This window comes from Lagenorhynchus albirostris, chromosome X (genome assembly GCF_949774975.1).
Source record: "Lagenorhynchus albirostris chromosome X, mLagAlb1.1, whole genome shotgun sequence".
In the NCBI taxonomy this organism is placed as follows: domain Eukaryota; kingdom Metazoa; phylum Chordata; class Mammalia; order Artiodactyla; family Delphinidae; genus Lagenorhynchus; species Lagenorhynchus albirostris.
In genome coordinates this window covers 24366468-24387963 of record NC_083116.1, presented here as the reverse complement: position 1 = coordinate 24387963, position 21496 = coordinate 24366468, and the positions used below count along the sequence as shown (strand labels likewise).

The following is a 21496-nucleotide window of genomic DNA, read 5'->3' as shown; positions in this document are numbered from 1 at the left end:
GTTAGACATTCGATTCTCATCAATATTCTTTCAGGATTTAAAATTTTTATTATCTGGTGTTAATCACGTCATTTTTAGCAGACATTCTCAAGAAGATCTGAAGTGAAAACCATTCTCTGGTGTTCCACAGCAACTTAATTGGAGGTCTTACAATTATAATCACTATGACAGAGCCAAAAAGTTTGTTAAGCCTGTTTCCACTACTGCTCATCCATATAGTTAAGCTACAGAGCAAATACATAAGAATTTACGATCCTCAATGAACTCAGACCAGCTGGTGTGGACATAGCATGTGCCCTTATTCCCATACATAATGTTCTGCTTCATTCATTTTCATATTATTTCCAGTGACACAATTTCCTAGATCCTAAGAATGGGCAGGAAGTCACTCTCTGAAAACGGCTGTAATTGGCATTCTGTGAGTGGAAGGCACCTGTGAAAGGATTTGACAATTGGGAATAATATTTGTGTCCCAGCAGCTTTCAGAATGATTTATGTATACAATCTCAGTTGATCCTCTGTACCACAGTAAGCAAATACCATCTTCATTTTACATAAGAGGAAACAAAACCTTGTAAAAGTTATCTTATTAAAAGAAAAAATATGTTTTGAGAACTTACCTATGTAGCAAAGTCTACAAGAGTAAAAAAGACAGTCCCTGCCCTCGAGAAGTTTACAGTTTAGTTGGAGACACAAACAAGTTAATAGTCAGTTACAATTAAGACTGACTGGTGCTTTGGTAGGAATATGTACTGAGTGCTGTAGGAGCACATAGGAGGGGCATCTAGCTGAGATTGCACAGGACCAAGAGAGGATTTCCAGAGCAGGCAGTGTCTAGATGGAAACATGCAGGCTAAGAAGGACCTAGCCAGGTGATGAGAGGGGAAGAGCAGGTTTATAACAATGCTTCAGCCACAAATGAAAGCTGGTGCAAGTGAACCTGGGGCTATAACAACATTTGGAATCAATAGGAAGAATTTTACCAGTTCCAAAAACAATACAGAAATAAGGGACCATGCCAGTAGGGTTGGTAAAGTGGTATAGCTAAATGGCATGCACCACAGACCATGCCAGTAGGGTTGGTAAAGTGGTATAGCTAGATGGCATGCACCACAGAGGAGCAGGATTTTTGTTTTATTGAGGTTTGTTGGTTTTTAACGTAAGGGTTTTAGTGCTGCAGTGGGAACTGAGGTTTGTGGAGTGTGAGAGAGTGAAGAGTAGCTCCAAGAAAGTGGCTGATGGAGAAATAGTAGCCTCAGAGGAGAGTCATGTCTGAGGCAGGATGGAAGGTATGAGGAATTGCATGAGGGGGTTGCAGGGGAAGGGGTGCCCAAGGCTTCATTCATTCAATTCAATGCCTTCAATCTTTGAGGAAATAGTTACTAAGCACTTATTCTGTAATGACACTGTGCTAAGCTATTAGGTAAATCACTGTTAGTTCAGTAGCCTTTCTCTTATACCATCCTGAATAATTTATCAACAAATACATCAAAACCAAGGTATTCAACTTTTTAATTCAATTTATAAATATTTGTTCAATTCCTGGCTCACTATGTGCAAAATATTGCACTATAAAAAATGCCCAGTTACTGGTTAATAATGTCTGGTTTTAATCCATAATCTCCAAGGATGGGACAAGGGGAAGGGGGCTTAAAGTTCTACCTGTGGAATTCTGGTAAAATACGCTCAGCAATAAACATTGTCAAACACTAGAAAATGGTACAAATTCCTTGATGCCTTCAAAATCAATAATCAACAAATACTTATTGAATGCTTCCTCTGGAAAACAATGATTACTGCGTTGAACTCTGGTGAGACTTAGGGTATAAAGAATGAATAATTAGAAATGCTACACTTACATAGGGAGGGAAAAATCAACACACCCCACTATCACCAAAGCTTGGTGATACAACTGAAATAGAACCAAATTTCTCAAAACTCGTAGAGAGGTAGGTTTAGTGTGTTCCTGCCTGAAGGCATGTTCTCTGAAGGTCCTTGGCAGCCTTGTGATTCAATTTTAAGTGCTTTGAACTTTGGTTCAGAACCTGAGTAATAAAAACTGCTTAATTGGGTTCCTTTTTACAGCTTCTATTTTTTTAAGCTTTATTTTAGCAGAAGTTCAAGTGTTTTACCAAGAGAATGACTCATGAGAGTTTGTTTACTTTGTTGAAAAGGTAACTTTTTGATGGTACTCTTGTTGAATCTGGACATCACATAAGGTTACAAATCCGGGACAACAGCCCTCCACCGTGTTCTATCCTAACAACATGGGCTCCAAACTTTATACTGAAATTTACATTTCAATCCCACAATATTTAAGTATGTGCAAATAAGAATTGCAAATAGACCTTTTAGATCATCTTATTAGTACAGCATAACCATGATTAAAAGTCTAAATAATAGGGAGTCTCATTTAATTGGAATTATCTCCCTTTCCACTCATCACTGGCAGCTGGCATTGATAAGAATGAGATAAATATGAACAATACAAAGCCACCTCTGAGCTTTGTTGCTATATTTCTACACTGAGGTCATTCTTCATTGGCTTCTACATCTATAGCCTAGTACAATAAAACTGGAAGTAACTGATCAGAATAACACCCCCCTCATACACAGAAAGTCACTTAAACCAATCCCACATCCAAATCCAACTCTACAAACTAAGGCATGGGAAAAAAGAAGACTCACACATTTTAGAAAGCTTTCTGTCAATGAATTTTACGCTAACTGTTGTTAACTGCAAAAGGTTTTGAACTTATATTTCAATTTTATCTAAATTTGTTATTTATGGTATGGCAAAGACTACAAACCATTCAGACAAAGTATCATACACTAAAACTATCAAATACTCTTCTATGAAAAGTAAAAAAGATATGTAGCAATCAAGGTGGGCAAAATTCAAATTTGAGCCTCTTACAAATTTAATTTACCAGAAGAAAATATTAAGTGCGACATATTTAATGAATTCATTTGTTCAATAAATATTCATCAAACACCTATTATGTGCCAAATACTGTTCTAGGCTCTAAAGTTAATTCCAAAAGCATGGTGGCAGAAAGATGGCATAGCCAGCCCAATTGTAAGTCAAATAGATCAGACAGGTTGCATAGCCCACTGACCATATATACTGGCCCCGCCAATCACAGTGTGGCTTGGAAACAGCATGCTGACTGAGGGACTTGGCAGTGTGTTACAGTTAGGATGCAGCAGAAATCAGCTTTATTGCCATCTATTTAAGAGGTAGTTTGAGAGGAACAATTGAGAAACACATAGTTTGCCAGCCACTAACACTTGCTGAGCATACTTGGAGCATAGGGCATTTGGAGTGGGAAACTACGGGAAAAACAGGAGGCATGTATCCATGTTCGAATTTTAGATGCTACTTCATATAGCTTCTCTTCTGTTTTGCCTCTCCATTATTATATACAAGTATGTCTTGCTTAAGAAAATGCAATCAATAGGAAAAAAATCAGAGAGCCGTTCCATTAAAAATTAATCTACCTCACTGTTTAAGTTACATATATAAATTATATAAATATAAAACTATACATTATGTTACATATATATAAATGATGATCACAAAGTATATGATATAAATATGTGTATTTATACATAGAAAATGTACAATAAAATTCTGCATTTCCTGTGACTCTCATTTTTCAATACCACACATTACTTTTTTTCCAATTAGTGAAGGTGGTTTTGGACCATATTTATTGATTAATTTCAGACACATTAGCATTCAGCCTACTTGTATGTCAATGTGATAATTTTTTAAAGTGTTCTCGAAACTCTAGACTTGAACCATTAATGAGGAGACATAATTGGACTTTAGTAGCGAAGCCTTGTAAATGTCTTAGTTGAAGGTAGAGAAATGAATCTTACCTTACACCTTTAAATTCTATGAAAGGTTTGGGCGTGTCCTTATTAATTTCATTTTTTTTTTTTTTGCCTTTGAGCTCATTTCTAACTTCTTCTTACATGACATAAAAGACACAAACGGTCATTTGCTCAAACAGTTAAAGGCTCAAGAGTAATAAAATTAAATACTTCATGTGTTACAGGAATGACTGGCACCAAAATAGCACTGCATATGGTTCAGTTTACACTGACGGGACAGCAGAATCCTCAGCTTTTAGTATAAAGGCTTCAAATGAGACTATTTCCAAGGTTCCAGAAGATTCAAGATTTATCTTCTGTCACCTCTAGACCCTTTCAGAATTATAATGAGAAAGAAAAGTGCTGAAGATAATAAATAGAACTTATTTGTATATGGAGCTAGTTCTGCATCACAGATGACCAAAAAAGCAGAATAACCGTTTTCTGACAGGGCAATTTCCTGACAGGACATGTTGGCATACCTCACAGTCATTCCTTTGCAAATATTTAAAACTGTTTTTTGCTGTTCACAGAAATATAAAGCTACATTTTCAAATGCCAATTCTGAAATCTTGTTCAAATCTTTGTAATAAAAGAGAATCAACATGTAACATGGATATAGTCTCAATCAACTCTATGAATCCTTCAAGACGCCACAGCTTCCCTGTTATGTACTGAAACAAATCCATGCCCCTTCACTTCACTTTTTAGGTTTAGCAACTGCTTTCTTCTATGTTTCACCAACCTCCCTTTTTCATCAATCTTCAATAGTCTCTCTGCTTCAGCCATGTTATCTATCATGTTTGTCATTCAAATGATCTGACTTACCCTTGTCCGGCCTTTGTGTTAACCATATAATAAATGGGCCCTAAAGAGTTAAAAGGAAAAGAACAAAGCTTTTTTTCCCCAGTCTTCACAACCCCAGGGTATATATCCCCTTTGAGCCTGCCCTGTAGCTGAAGCAGTTCAAAAAGAGCAACCAAATTATGCACCTAAAAAGAGGACAGTTGCTTTGTTTCCCGGGGCATAGTCATTTCTGTGACACTCAGCCAGGGAGCCAGTCTTTTCCTTCTGAAATCATGTAGATCCTCAAAGGAAAATACATAATTCCACTGAGTAAAGAGTTATTTAAGAAGAAAACACCAGAATTATTCTCCATACTGTGGTGTAGGTTTTAATCTAGATTGAGAAAGAAGCATTAAAGGGTTAAACAAAGTATTAAGCAAAGTGGGCTCAGGGATAGGCAGCTGAAATGGATGAGTGTGCAGAGATGAGATATTTTCAGACTGAGAGCAAAAGGCCATGTAGCCTCAGAAGCAGCAAGGCTGAAGAATTGGGAAACTGACCTAGCTATTCCTGGATAAAGAGTGTCCATCAACAAGAGAGATGGTCAAAGGTAAAACCACACTGTGTAATATGTCTATAATTAGTGGTAACTGCATATTGTTTTATAAAGTTAGTTTAAGAATCTATATAGAGAATTACTTCCATGCAATTTAGCCCTACTAGGTGAACCTCCCATTTGATAATGACTTGGTATCTAGGAAGCGACGAATTGTGACTGACTATGGCTACCTATACTCGTGGCTAAATGAAGAGCAAAGGGGAGTTTTTACAGAAATGAGGACTTCCTGAAGGTTGCATGAAGGTACAACTTCTATAGTGCATCACTGTAAATATCCTTCCTCCAATTTTCCACCTGTTTGGTTCTCTTCCCTTCTCCACAGTCGGCATCCAAACTTACCTGTGCAATATACATTTTTGCACATATCAGCCTAACTTAAAATCATTTGTATGTAGGGGTGTGCTATATAAATGTCTATATAAGGAAATATTGTCTCCCTTGTTGGAAACAAAATGCAGACAACCTGTGGATTTAGCACTGGGTAGAAAACTTCCTAGCTGATGAGGAACATAATAAATCAAGGTGACTGAGTGCCAAGGGAAGGTGAAATTCAGGGGCTGAGTCTTCCACCCCCAACAGCTTCTCCTTGTAGCTTCTACTTTTAGTACTAGATCGTGGAAGATCTAAGTTGCATTAACTCAGGGGAGATGAAATTCCCTTAGCAGAGAATCTTAACCCATGGTCCATGGATGTAGAATGACTTCAAGCTTCCTGAAAACCTTGAAATACATGGCAGATACTGTGTGTGTGTGCATTTTTTTCTGCAAAGAAGATAGACAGCTTTGACTAGACTCTCAAAGCATTTAGTAGTGTGCCCCCCTCTACCCCCTGCTGTGAAGAACCACTTCTCTGGGCATTGGGACGTGCTGAAGGATTTTCAGAAGAATGGTGTGATCTGATTTGTGTTTTTACAAAGATCACCGGTAACAATATGGAGGAGAGTCTGGAGTTCCCTTTTCATTAGAAGAAGAAACTTTAACACATAAAGTAAATACCCTATCTCCTTTAAATCTGTTACAGAGTGGCATCCCCCAAAATAAAGAATTTCCAACTTCAGTTTGGCACTCAATACTGTTTGGAAACCATTTTTTCAAATGAGAATATTGAAAGCATGGAGCACAGTGTGGACATCATGTACTAGGGCTGCACCTAATAATGTAGTGGAAAGAACATCGGTCATAAATTTATTTTTTAGCTCTGCTATCTACTCAAGCTATGTACTTCTATAAAATAGGGGTCATGACGATTATCACTACATAACAGGGTTATGACAAGGACTAAATACAAGCAATATGTGAACCCACTCAGCAGACTACTTGACACATAGTGGTCAATAATATTTATTGTCATTAATATTCCCACATCTCCATCTTCCGTCCTGCATCACCTGAGCTGCAGATATGTATGTACACTCCATCTTGGCCAGGTCAAAAACCTCCCTCATTACTCATCTGAAGCTCCTGACGCACACTTTGAGCAGACAACCTTCCCCTCCTTTATCCAAGACTCGAACTTCAACACTTGCCACTCCGTTTTGGAATTTACTTCCTGTCTCAGAGGAAGCAATGAACCCTTTCAAAGCCTTTCCTTCCACCTGAGATTCCGAAACATTCTCCAAAAGAGCCTTATTCCAGTCATTATATTCAGTTGTACTCACTCTTCAAATCCTTGGATTTGGCGTCTTTCTCTAAGATTATTGAAACCGTTTACTCTAAGGCAGTAGATCCTCATCTGAATGCACATTGGAATTCCTTGAGATTTTTTTAATGCCTGGGTCCCACCACTGAAAATTCTGATTTAATTGGTCTGAAGAGCAGGGTTGGCACTGGGATTTGTAAAACTCCCTAGGTAATTTTAATGTCCAACCAAGGTAGAGAATCTCTGGTCTAAAGTCAGAAGTGACCTTTTAATTGCCTGTTTTATTGCTTTTTCTCAATTTTCATTCTATTTGTTGAAGTGTTTGACTATTTAGGCACATCTTCCCACTGGAAAGCCTCTTCCCTTAGCTTATGTGATACCCCTTCCCCTTGATTCTTCTCTGACATCTCAAGACCAACTCTTTTCTTCTGCCCACTCCTTTAAATTCAGATGTTTCTCAGGGTATTATACTTGGCTCTCTTTATTTCTGACTGTACATATTCTCACTGGATGATTTTTTTCTACTCTCACTACTTCAGGAACCATCTATTTCTAGATGATTACACACACACACACACACACACACACACACAGTGACACCATTTCCTTGAACTTAAGATCTGAATTTGGAGCTATCTCTGCATACAGCAGTTGGATCTAAGGTCAGACTGCCTGGGTTCCAATGCGAGTCCTATGACTTACTACCTCTGTAATATTGGGCAAGTTATTGAGCATCTCTGTGCCTCACTTTACTCATCTTTACAATGGGGATAATAATGATCCCAACCTCATAGCATATTGGGAAGATTAAATAACATAATCCATCTAAAGTGCCTTACTCAATGCCTAGTGCTTAATGAATGTTAGATATTTCACTTATAATCATCGTTATCATTCCCCAAAGAGACTACATGTTTCTAGCTTCTAGACTCTCATAGTACTTTACCTACACCACTATTGCAACATCAATCATATTGCAGCACTGTAGCTGGTTTATACCTGCCTTCCTAAACGTACTCTGAATTCTTTGAGGGTAAAGATTGCTTCTTATTCATCTATATCTTCAGAGAACTTGGCACAGATAAGCAGAACACAGATAGGAAATAGGTTTCATCTCTCTTGCCAACTCTAATTGACTGACAATGTTTGCATGGAATGCTGTGATGATAAGGATGTGAGGCCGCAGTTGGGCTCAACAAGAAAGAGCACAACTGTTTGATCAGGGATGTCTGCCATAGGACAGGTAGAGAGAGCAGTGGCACAAGTGCCATTGATATCCCATACCAGTTTTAGACGCTATATAAATAATTATTTATTGATTAAATTTTCATGAACAAATTATATTGGCTGAAAGACATGAGCAAATTGGAGTTGTTGCTAAATAACTTACTTTTCTCTTAGAGTTTAATTTTTTGGGCAGTCATTATAGATTTTTATGCTAGAAACTTGTGACAACTAGAAGCATAACATGCTTACAGCAGAAAATTCATCACAGGTGATCAAATGCTGTTGAAATTTTCATTTCATAGGCTTTGCTACATTATATTACACCTGCCATCTGTGACATTTACCACGTAAATACAGATTCTGAGGTTGAGTTCTTTCAAGATTTTTGTAGGAACTGTTATCCAAACTGTTTAGACATAAGCCAACAATAGTTTATACTACTGCTAAGTGCTTGAAATAAGAGTCAAGAAATGTGCTTTTCAAATCTGGGCTTCTGTCTACACCTTGAACCCACAAGTGGCAATACTGTTTGAGCAGCTTCCGCTGTGGGATGAAGTGGCTTATTAGCCAGGGGCAATTAAGAGGAAAATAACAGTCACTTGTGCCCATTTATTTCAAGATGAACTGCATTCACCTAACAAAGTACCTGGAACAGTTGACACTAAATGAATGTTTGATGCATAAATGAGTAACTGAAAAAACGGATGGATGGATAGATGGATGACAGATAAGCTTTGCTCCCATGTAATCTTGGTAAATACAGATTGGCAGTTTTAGTTTTTTTCCACCAGATGGCGATAATGTGAGATTTAGGTTTAGGTTGTAATACAGAAAGCAGAAAACAACCAACCAAACAAAAACCATATTAGGAGAAAGAGAAGCCACAAAACAGAGGTTAAGAAGGGAGAAATGAAATGTCTGTGTCAGCTTCAGTATCTCAGGAGTCTACGATCTTCTGGGATTTGTAATAGGTCCTCCCTATACCTTTTTTTATGCATGGGTGACTTTCATTCATAATTACTTTGCAGTAAAACGGCTATATTCAAAACTAATCTTACCTGTTATAAAAATTATAGGGCAATTCTCATAACTAAAATTATTATCCTTGATTTATATAACGATATTTTTTTTCATTTGTTTTTTACTGATTTCTTAGTTAACGGATGCCTCCCTTGGAAGTGAGGCTGCTTGGGAAGAGTTGCTAGCCTGTGTGCCTCCAGGAAATGTACCCCTGCTATTAGACCTACCAAAAGTCATATAAAGTAAGCTTGCCTAAGCCTCATTCATCCTATTAGCAAAGAATTGTGAATAATATTAGATTAGTGTCCATCTCTTAATTCGAAAGCTTTTGGAAAATAAGAAAACCAGTTTTAAAATCCAGCACTCTGTGTACATGGCAGAGGGGGGATTCTGCTTTCTTGGCAAATAAAGATAAGAATATGAAGATACTTTTAAATGGGATCAAGTATTTCCTCTTATTAATGTTTCCCCCCAACAAGCCCTGAATTGAATGACACAGTAACTTCCCTAAAAAGTGAAAAACAACAAACAGACTCAGGAATATTTCATTATAAATTACATAGCATATCATCTACCCTTTACTAAAGAAAATCAGAACAGAAAGCCTTTTTAAACCTCCTTGTAAACCCTTGGTCATCGGAACACAAAGAGGCTGACAAGTCTTTTAGGGAAGGAAATGAAGGGAAACTAACAATTACTGAGTCCCTAAAAACTTTCACACTTATGATCACAATTAATCCATATCACAACCTTATGATGTACATACGAGAGTCACAGACTTGATTTCCAAACCCAACTCTTACTACTTCTTAGCTGCAGAAACTAGAAAAGTATTTCTCTCCAAGCTTCAGTTACCTCATTGGTAAACTGGAGATAACATCTCATATCTCATAAGGCATGCATGAGCAGTAAATTTAAGCATCTAGCAGAGTCCTGGAAAAGAGCAGGTACTATTCAAGTTTTTTTATTATTATTATTACTACTTTTATCATTGTGATTATGGTGTTGATGATGATAATGATGAAGTCAACTTTGCAGTGAACTTTACAGGCTCAGAGGGCTGAAGTAACTTGCTTAAGGCTGCACAGCTGGTGAGCTTAAAAGGCATCTAGCACAGTGTCTGGAACTATAGCAGGTGCCCAATCAACACTATGTTATCTTTCTTCCTTCCTATCTTAAAACTCAATGATTTTCTAAGAATTTTACTCCTTAAAAATAATGTCAGGCTCACCTTTAGCTAGGTCGATGCAAGATGCTACCATGTATTTGTGAAAATCAACATTTTTTTTTACACATAGGTAGCAATATATGGACTAGAACAACAAAGAGGATTCCAGACTTCACAAAAAAGATGATCACGGGGCCCACAATTTTGCCTAATGTAGGTTAATTCATTTCTCTCCCAAAGAGGTACATATTTCCCTTCCTAGGCATCTGTAAAGATCATGAAGTCAGTAGCAAGAAGACCCCAAGTTTCTAGACCTTCACCTCCTGGATATTTATACTTTACATAAGTCAATATAGCAAAGGATGGTGCTAGTTAAAATTTTAAATAGGTTGAAAACATGTTTATTTCAGTTCATGGATGATAGAATCAGGTTTTTGCCCTTGACTTTTTTCAGGTCTCACTCTACACATTCTACCTGGGTAATCTCATCCATCCCCAGGCATCTCCTACTATAAGAAACCTGTGAATTCAAATCTACTTATATCAACAGTCCAGATCGTTCCTGAACTCTAGGCACACATTAACAACTGCTTGACAGGAAAATCTACCAGGATGTCACCCAAGCAACTTAAACTTAACATGTTCAGAAAGAAACTCATTCTCTTCCCTTCCAAACCCACTCGTATTTTATTTCTCTTGGTAAATGGATCACCATCCTCCCAGTTTTCCAACCTTGAAATTTAGAGTCATCCTTGACTCTGTTATCTCTTTCAACCTCGACAAGTAATCAATTACTAAGTCTTATCAATTCTACCACACTAATACCTCTTGAATATGTTTCTTCACCTCTACTGATACAGCCAGAGCTTAGACATTCATCACCATTCTTAGCCTGGGCTATTTCAGTTCCTTCAGAGATTGTCTCCCTGCACCCAATTTTCCCCAATTGCAATCAATCGTCTATACTGCTGCTTACACAACTACAATTCGCTTCTACAATTATCATCCTAAAAATTATAATTCATCGTGAAATTCGATATCACTTAAAAGCTTTTTGTAAAAAAAAAGTTTAAAGAAAAAAAGGAACTCCTAAATTGGGGATGCAAGACTTTTTGTCATCTGGCGCCAATGCACCTCACTCTTTTTATATTGAAATTTTCATCATGCTAGGCCTTTTCACAGTTTTATCCTTTGCACCTGCTAATCTACCCTCTTGAAATGTCCTTTTCCTAGTAAACTCTTATTCAAATGTCAAGACCTTGATCAAATATCACCTTTCTATGGACCCTGACTCACCCATGTACTTCCATAGCACTTTATCTGTAAAAGTACTTACTACATTTAATTGTAATGATTTGTTGGATGTCTATTTTCTCCACCACATTATGAGTTTCCTACAAGCAGAAACTATCATGGTCATCTCCATCCCCAGCATCTGACTGGAGGCCTAACACATAGCAAGTGCTAAATAAAAACTTAATGAGTAGAGACCACTTCAAGATGGCAGAGGAGTAAGAAGTGGAGATCACCTTCCTCCCCACATATACATCTACATGTGGAACATCTCCTACAGAACACCTACTGAATGCTGGCAGAAGACCGCAGACCTCCCAAAAGGCAAGAAACTCCCCACGTACCTGGGTAGGGCAAAAGAAAAAAGAAAAATCAGAGACAAAAGAATAGGGATGGGACCTGCACTAGTGGGAGGGAGCTGTGGGAGGGAGCTGTGAAGGAGGAAAGATTTCCACACACTAGGAAGCCCGTTCGCGGGCGGAGACTGTGGGTGGCGGAGGGGGGAAGCTTCGGAGCCACGGAGGAGAGCGCAGCAACAGGGGAGCGGAGGGCAAAGCGGAGAGATTCCCGCACAGAGGATCAGGGCCGACCGGCACTCACCAGCCCGAGAGGCTTGTCTGCTCACCCGCTGGCGTGGGCGGGGCTGGGAGTTCAGGCTTGGGCTTCGGTCGGAGCCCAGGGAGAGGACTGGGGTTGGCGGCGTGAACACAGCCTGCAGGGGGTTAGTGCACCACGGCTAGCCGGGAGGGAGTCCAGGAAAAAGTCTGGAGCTGCCGAAGAGACAAGAGACTTTCCCTTGCCTCTTTGTTTCCTGGTGCGCGAGGAGAGGGGATTAAGAGCGCCGCTTAAAGGAGCTCCAGAGACGGGCGCAAGCCGCGGCTAAAAGCACGGTCCCCAGAGACGGGCATGAGACGCTAAGGCTGCTGCTGCCGCCACCAAGAAGCCTGTGTGCGAGCACAGGTCACTCTCCACACCTCCCCTCCCGGGAGCCTGTGCAGCCCGCCACTGCCAGGGTCCCGGGATCCAGGGACAACTTCCCCGGGAGAACACACGGCGTGCCTCAGGCTATTGCAAAGTCACACTGGCCTCTGCCGCCGCAGGCTCGCCACGCATTCCATACCCCTCCCTCCCCCGGTCTGAGTGAGCCAGAGCCCCCGAATCAGCCGCTCCTTTAACCCCCTCCTGGCTGGGCGAAGAACAGACCCCAGAGGGTGACCTACACGCAGAGGCGGGTCCAAATCCAAAGCTGAATCCCAGGAGCTGTGCGAACAAAGAAGAGAAAGGGAAATCTCTCCCAGCAGCCTCAGGAGCAGCGGATTAAATCCCCACAATCAACTTGAGGTACCCTGTATCTGTGGAATACCTGAATAGACAACAAATCATCCCAAAATTGAGGTGGTGGATTTTTGGAGCAACTGTAGACTTGGGGTTAGCTGTATCCAACTGACTAGTTTCTGATTTTTTTGTCTATCTTAGTATAGTTTTTAGGGCTTGTTATCATTGGTGGATTTGATTATTCGTTTGGTTGCTCTCTTCCCTTTTTTATTACTTTTTAAACTTTTTTGAAATTTTAATAATTTTTAAAATTGTAATTATTTTATTTTACTTATTTTTCTTTCTTTTTTTTTTCTTCCTTTTCTTCTGAGCCATGTGGCTGACAGGGTCTTGGTGCTCCAGCCAGGCCTGAGACTCTGAGGTGGGAGAGCTGATTTCAGGACAATGGACCACGAGAGACCTCCTGGCCTCATGTAATATCAAGCAGCGAGAGCTCTCCCAGAGATCTTTGTCTCAACATTAAGACCCAGCTCCACTTAGCGACCAACAAGAGCCAGTGCTGGACACCCTATGCCAAACAACTAGCAAGACAGGAACACAACCCCACCCATTAGCAGAGAGGCTGCCTAAAATCATACTAAGGTCACAGACACCCCAAAACACACCACCGGACATGGTCCTGCCCACCAGAAAGACAAGATCCAGCCTCATACACCAGAACACAGGCACTAGTCCCCTCCACCAGGAAACCTACACAACCGACTGAACCAACTTTAGCCGCTGGGGACAGACACCAAAAACAACGGGAACTACGAACCTGCAGCCTGCGAAAAGGAGACCCCAAACACAGTAAGACAAGCAAAATGAAAAGACACAGAAACACACAGTAGATGAAGAAGGTAAAAACGCACCAGACCTAAAAAATGAAGAGGAAATAGGCACTCTACCTGAAAAAGAATTCGGAATAATAATAGTAAAGATGATCCAAAATCTTGGAAATAGAATTGAGAAAATATAAGAAACGTTTAACAAGGACCTAGAAGAACTAAAGAGCAAACAAACAATGATGAACAACACAATAAATGAAAATAAAAACTCTCTAGAAGGGATCAATAGCAGAATAACTGAGGCAGAAGAACGGATAAGTGACTTGGAAGATAAAATAGTGGAAATAACTACTGCAGAGCAGAATAAAGAAAAAAGAATGAAAGGAACTGAGGACAGTCTCAGAGACCTCTGGGACAACATTAAACGCACCAACATTCGAATCATAGGGGTTCCAGAAGAAGAAGAGAAAAAGAAAGGGACTGAGAAAATATTTGAAGAGATTATAGTTGAAAACTTCCCTAATATGGGAAAAGAAATAGTCAATCAAGTCCAGGAAGTGCAGAGAGTCCCAAATAGGATAAATCCAAGGAGAAACATGCCAAGACAAATATTAATCAAACTATCAAAAATTAAATACAAAAAAAAAAATTGAAAGCAGCAAGGAAAAAACAACAAATGACATACAAGGGAATCCCCATAGGGTTAAGAGCTGATCTTTCAGCAGAAACTCTGCAAGCCAGAAGGGAGTGGCAGGATATATTTAAAGTGATGAAAGGGAAAAACCTACAACTAAGATTACTCTACCCATCAAGGATCTCATTCAGATTTGACAGAGAAATTAAAACCTTTACAGACAAGCAAAAACTAAGAGAGTTCAGCACCACCAAACCACCTTTATAGCAAATGCTAAACAAACTTCTCTAGGCAGGAAACACAAGAGAAGGAAAAGACCTACAATAACAAAACCAAAACAATTAAGACAATGGTAATAGGAACATACATGTCGATAACTACCTTAAACGTAAATGGATTAAATGCTCCAACCAAAAGACATAAACTGGCTGAATGGATACAGAAACAACACCCATATATATGCTGTCTATAAGAGACTCACTTCAGACCTAGGGACACATACCAACTGAAACTGAGGGGATGGAAAAAGATATTCCATGCAAATGGAAATCAAAAGAAAGCTGGAGTAGCAATTCTCATATCAGACAAAATAGACTTTAAAATAAAGACTATTACAAGAGACAAAGAAGGACACTACATAATGATCAAGGTATCAATCCAAGAAGAAGATATAACAACTGTAAATATTTATGCACCCAACACAGGAGCACCTCAATACATAAGGCAAATGCTAACAGCCATAAAAGGGGAAATCGATAGTAACACAATCATAGTAGGGGATTTCACACTCCACTTTCACCAATGGACACATCATCCAAAATGAAAATAAATAAGGAAACACAAGCTTTAAATGATACATTAAACAAAATGGACGTAATTGAGATTTATAGGACATTCCATCCACAGACAACAGAATACACTTTCTTCTCAAGTGCTCATGGAACATTCTCCAGGATAGATCATATCTTGGGTCACAAATCAAGCTTTGGTGAATTTAAAAACATCGAAATCATATCAAGTATCTTTTCCAACCACAAGGTCATGAGACTAGATGTCAATTACAGGAAAAAAACTGGAAAAAATAAAAACACATGGAGGCTAAACAGTATGCTACTAAATAACCAAAAGATCACTGAAGAAATCAAAGAGGAAATCAAAAAATACCTAGAAACAAATGACAGTGAAAACATGATCACCCAAAACCTATGGGATGCAGCAATAGCACTTCTAAGAGGGAACTTTATCACAATACAATTCTACCTTAAGAAACAGGAAACATCTCAAATGAACAACCTAAGTTTGCACCTAAAGCAATTAGAGAAAGAAGAACAAAAAAACCCCAAAGTTCACAGAAGGAAATAAATCATAAAGATCCGATCAGAAATAAATGAAAAAGGAATGAAGGAAACAACAGCAAAGATCAAAAAAACTAAAAGCTGTTTCTTTGAGAATACGATAAACCACTAGCCAGACTCATCAAGAAAAAAAGGGAGAAGACTCAAATCAATAGAATTAGAAATGAAAAAAGAGAAGTAACAACTGACACTGCAGAAATAAAAAGGATCATGAGGGATTAGTACAAGTAACTATATGCCAATATAATGGACAACCTGGAAGAAATGGACAAATTCTTAGAAAAGTACAGCCTTCCAAGACTGGACCAAGAAGAAATAGAAAATATAAACAGACCAATCACAAGCACTGAAATTGAAACTGCGATTAAATATCTTCCAACAAACAAAAGCCCAGGACCAGATGGATTCACAGGCGAATTCTATCAAACATTGAGAAAGGAGCTAATACCTATCCTTCTCAAACTCTTCCAAAATATAGCAGAGGGAGGAATACTCCCAAACTCATTCTACCAGGCCACCAACACCATGATACCAAAACCAGACAAAGATGTCACCAAAAAGGAAAACTAGAGGCAAATATCACTGATGAACATAGATGCAAAAATCCTCAACAAGGAGCCTGTGCTCCACAACGGGAGAGGGCACAACAGTGAGAGGCCCACATACCGCAAAAAAAAAAAAAAAAAAAAAACTTCAACAAAATGCTAGCAAACAGAATCCACCAGCACATTAAAAGGATCATACACCATGATCAAGTGCGGTTTATCCCAGGAATGCAAGGATTCTTCAATATATGCAAATCAATCAAAGTGATATACCATATTAACAAACTGAAGAATAAAAACCATATACTAATCCCAATAGATGCAGAAAAAGCTTTTGACAAAATTCAACTCCCAAATATGATAAAAACCCTCCAGAAAGTAGGCATATAGGGAACACACCTCAACATAATAAAGGCCATATATGACAAACCCACAGCCAATATCGTTCTCAGTGGTGAAAAACTGAAACCATTTACTCTAAGATCAGGAACAAGACAAGGTTGCCTGCCCACTCTCACCACAATTATTCAACATAGTTTTGGAAGTTTTAGCCACAGCAACCAGAGAAGAAAAAGAAATAAAAGGAATCCAAATCAGAAAAGAAGTACAACTGCCACTGTTTGCAGATGAAAGATACTATACATAGAGAATCCTAAAGCTGCCACCAGAAAACTACTAGAGCTAATCAATGAATTTGGTAAAGTCACAGGATACAAAATTAATGCACAGAAATTTCTTGCATTCCTATACACTAATGATGAAAAATCTGAAAATGAAATTAAGGAAACACTCCCATTTTCCACTGCAACAAAAATAATAAAATACCTAGGAATAAACCTACCTAAGGAGACAAAAGACCTGTATGCAGAAAACTATAAGACACTGATGAAAGAAATTAAAGATGATACAAACACATGGAGAGATATACCATGTTCTTGGATTGGAAGAATCAACATTGTGAAAATGACTACACTACCCAAAGCAATCTACAGATTCAGTGCAATCCCTATCAAACTACCACTGGCATTTTTCACAGAACCAGAAGAAAAAAAATTCACAATTTGTATGGAAGCACCAAAGACCCCCAAATAGCCAAAGCAATCTTGAGAAAGAAAAACGGAGCTGGAGGAATCAGGCTCCTTGACTTCAGACTATACTACAAAGCTCCAGTAATCAAGACAGTATGGTACTGGCACAAAAACAGAAATATAGATCAATGGAACAAGGTAGAAAGCCCAGAGATAAACCCATGTACTTATGGTTACCTTATCTTTGATAAAGGAGGCAAGAATATACAATGTAGAAAAGACAGCCTCTTCAATATGTGGTGCTGGGAAAAACTGGATAGCTACATGTAAAAGAATGAAATTAGAACACTCCCTAACACCATACACAAAAATAAACTGAAAATGGATTAAAGACCTAAATGTAAGGCCAGACAATATAAAACTCTTAGAGGAAAACATAAGCAGAACACTCTATGACATAAATCACAGCAAGATCCTTTTTGACCCCCCTCCTAGAGAAATGGAAATAAAAACAAAAATAAACAAATGGGACCTAATGAAACTTAAAAGCTTTTACACTGCAAAGGAAACCATAAACAAGATAAAAACACAACCTTCAGAATGGGAGAAAATATTTGCAAATGAAGCAACTGACAAAGGATTAACCTCCAAAATTTACAAACAGCTCATGCAGCTCAATATCAAAAAAACAAACAACCCAATCCAAAAATGCGCAAAAGACCTAAATACGCATTTCTCCAAAGAAGATATACAGATCGCCAACAGACACATGAAAGGATGCTCACATCATTAATCATTAGAGAAATGCAAATCAAAAGTACAATGAGGCATCACCTCACACCGGTCAGAACGGTCGTCATCAAAAAGTGTACAAACAATAAATGCTGGTCGGGGTGTGGAGAAAAGGGTACGCTCTTGCACTATTGGTGGGAATGTAAATTGATACAGCTACTATGGAGAACAGTGTGGAGGTTCCTTAAAAATCTAAAAATAGAACTACCATATGACCCAGCAATCCCACTACTGGGCATATACCCTGAGAAAACCATAATTCAAAAAGAGTCATGTATCACAATGTTCATTGCAGCCTTATTTACAGTAGCCAGGTCGTGGAAGCAACCTAAGTGTCCATCGACAGATGAATGGATAAAGAAGATGTGGCACATATATACAATGGAATATTACTCAGCCATAAAAAGAAACGAAATTGAGTTATCTGTAGTGAGATGGATGGACCTAGAGTCTGTCATTCAGAGTGAAGTACGTCAGAGAGAGAAAAACAAATACCGTATGCTAACACATATATATGGATCTAAAAGAAAAAAAATGGTTCTGAAGAACCTAGGGGCAGGACAGGAATGAAGATGGAGATGTAGAGAATGGACTTGAGGACACGGGGATGGGGAAGGATAAGCTGGGACAAAGTGAGAGTGTGGCATGGACATGTATACACTACCAAATGTAAAATAGATAGCTAGTGGGAAGCAGCTGCATAGCACAGGGAGATCAGCTCGGTGCTTTGTGTCCACCTAGACGGGTGGGATGGGGAGGGTGGGAGGGAGACACAAGAGGGAGGAGAAATGGGGATATATGTATACATATAGCTGATTCACTGTGTTATACCGCAGCAACTAACACAACATTGTAAAGCAATTATACTCCAATAAAGATGTTAAAAAATAAACTTATTGAATAATAATAGGTTATTAAAATGAAATTAGGGTGACATCTTTAAAGACAAACTTCTCTTGTCTCAGAATTCATTTTGATCACAATGCAGAGAGACAAAATCCGAGGCTGGCTAGTTCTTTATATTGACTTAATATAAAATTGCTTATACTTTTAGAACAAACTGTCACCAGAAATACATTCTTATTTAAATTCACAACATTATTAGGTCAGGCACTCTACACTCCAATTCCATAAGCCACAAGTCACAATTGTAAGTTCATATTCTGTAAAGACAAACTTAATAGAAAAATATTTTAATGGTAACTACACATTTCTTAAAGTATAATAGAACACCCCCCCAAAAATTCCCATAAGACATATTCCAATTTCCAGTTACGCAGAAGAATAAAATTACTCATAACATAGTTTCAGTCTTTAGCTGAATAAATAGGGAAGATTAAAATGAATTACTTGAAAAGACAGATATAAGACCTTTAGCAAGTATGTTAAGAGCTAAAAAATGAGTAACATAGTTAATATAAACATTTAGTGCATATCTAAATGTTGGTATGAATATCTTAAATCTTTGGCTCCATTTAAAGTTTTTCTAACATAAGGTTCCAATACTAATTAGAATACAGCAATTTTCATTTGTAATAACCACACTTTACATGATCTTTGGTGATCCCAGAGAATTTGCCTTTCTAACAAGTCTGTGGGTGATGCTGTTCCTGCTGGTCCAAGGTCCATGCTTTGAGAACCACTGATCTAGATAATAAAATTATTTTTTTTTTAAATCTCAACACAGACTTATTCTTTTTTAAAAAAAGTAACCTGTGCCAATGTCAGTATCTTTTTTTTTTCCTGTGTAGTTAAAATAGTCTAATACCACGTATCTATCAATTGAAAAGAAATAAGGAAATAATATTTCTATCTGTTTTCTATTTATTAGAACTGTCTTGTCAATCCATAATTGAAAAACCAAGGCTGTCCAAAGGATATGCCCCACATTACGGCTGTGGTAGGAAGGGTTCCAACCAATTCTTACCTTCCCTTAGGACTGTGTTGCACAAGGTTTCAGCATTCTGTGGACAAACTTTCTGGACCTTTGCTTGGTAGTCCCCACTAACCTTTTTAAAGCTCTTTTAGATGCCAAATATTTATTTGAGACTTTTGTCCCATATAGGCAATGGCTTGAAAAGCACTTAGCTGTTTACTTTTCATCTTACTATAAATTATTTATCCTTCAGTCTGTAAATGGCTATTTGTAGGATTAGACAAATTTTGAATGCTCTGATAAGAGGATTGTTGCATCCAAATTCATGCACAATCCGACAACCTCAGCTGGATTGGCATATGAAACAGATTCACTAAGCATATGTAAGTAGCGCAAATTATTAACCAGTTAACATCAGCAAATTTGTTTTTGAAACTTATGTTTATGCATACAAGCATTCCCTAATGAGAAATAATATTAGCTATAAAAATCCAATAAAAACATACCTTGAGTAGATTTCTCTACTTCTTTCCTCTTCCTACTCTGGCTATTGTAATTCATCCTCAGCTCTTGGTTATACTCATGCAGAGTTTCTCTGGAGTTGTATGACTGTCTTGGTTTTCTTCCATCTTCACTCTCATCGGAAGAACTAGTATAAGCTAGGTCCATTTCATGCTTGACTTTTGACAGAGGCTGATAGGGTTTGCAGTCTGTTTGCTCCATCTCTGATTAAGCAAGCTCAGTTTCATGAAAAAAGGAACTCCTTTAATGTAAGCAGTCCTGAAAGAAAGAGGGAAAAACACAAGCCATCTTAGATTTGTCCTTTTGCAAGAAAATGCATCTGGCCGATTCACAATTGGTCCTGATAATACTGTCAAAGGAGGGGAGCAAAAGACAAACTAGATGACATGAAGCTAGCCGGAGGCAATAATAACACTGTGTTACACGCATACCTTGTCAAGCAGTTAGGATTAAGCTGGAGGTAGCAGTATTAGAAAATACTCAAGGTGAAAGAGAGTCTTCAAAAATATTTGTTTTGGAAGGCAAATAAAGGACAGCGTTTTTCTATGGTGTGTGCATGTGTTTAATGTTAAAGTCTGTGGTCAGATTAAAAAAACATTATAAGATTTGAAAGTGGCCAGAAGTACAAATATTAACCCAGCACATCCTACATCTGAAATGAAAACTGGTAAGAGAACTACATTCAGAAAAAAACACATACTTGCCTCTGGTTTAATACTGCATTTAAGAAAGGGGCTCTGAGGAAGAGAATGATTCTGAGTTAGAGAGGCTCATGAAATAAAGTGTCCTTAAGGGGGACTGAGCTCTATGTGTTCATACAGTGACTTCTGCGCCTCAGGCTTGCAGAGCATTTTTAATGAGTTAGGTGGTGGTAAATTTTTGTTCTTCATAGTACCGAGAGGATATAAACAACACTTCTGGTGAGTATACTGGTGTAGGAACAGCAGGATCTAAATTGGGTTTAGAAATAGAGATTTAACACTTCATGATAAATCACTGAAAGAACCCCCCT

At 38.3% G+C, this 21496-nt stretch overlaps 1 protein-coding gene across 3 annotated transcripts in view; it reads right to left on the bottom strand.

Annotated features, from left to right (window-relative positions):
• Positions 1 to 20685, bottom strand: part of TENM1 (teneurin transmembrane protein 1) — a 566015-nt gene extending 545330 nt beyond the window's left edge. For all 3 annotated transcript variants that reach the window (XM_060136803.1, XM_060136804.1, XM_060136805.1), the window contains exon 1: positions 20469 to 20685. In XM_060136803.1, coding sequence (XP_059992786.1) covers positions 20469 to 20685 — 217 coding nt within the window. The remainder of the gene's footprint in view (positions 1 to 20468) is intronic.
• Between the last annotated feature and the right edge of the window lie 811 nt (positions 20686 to 21496).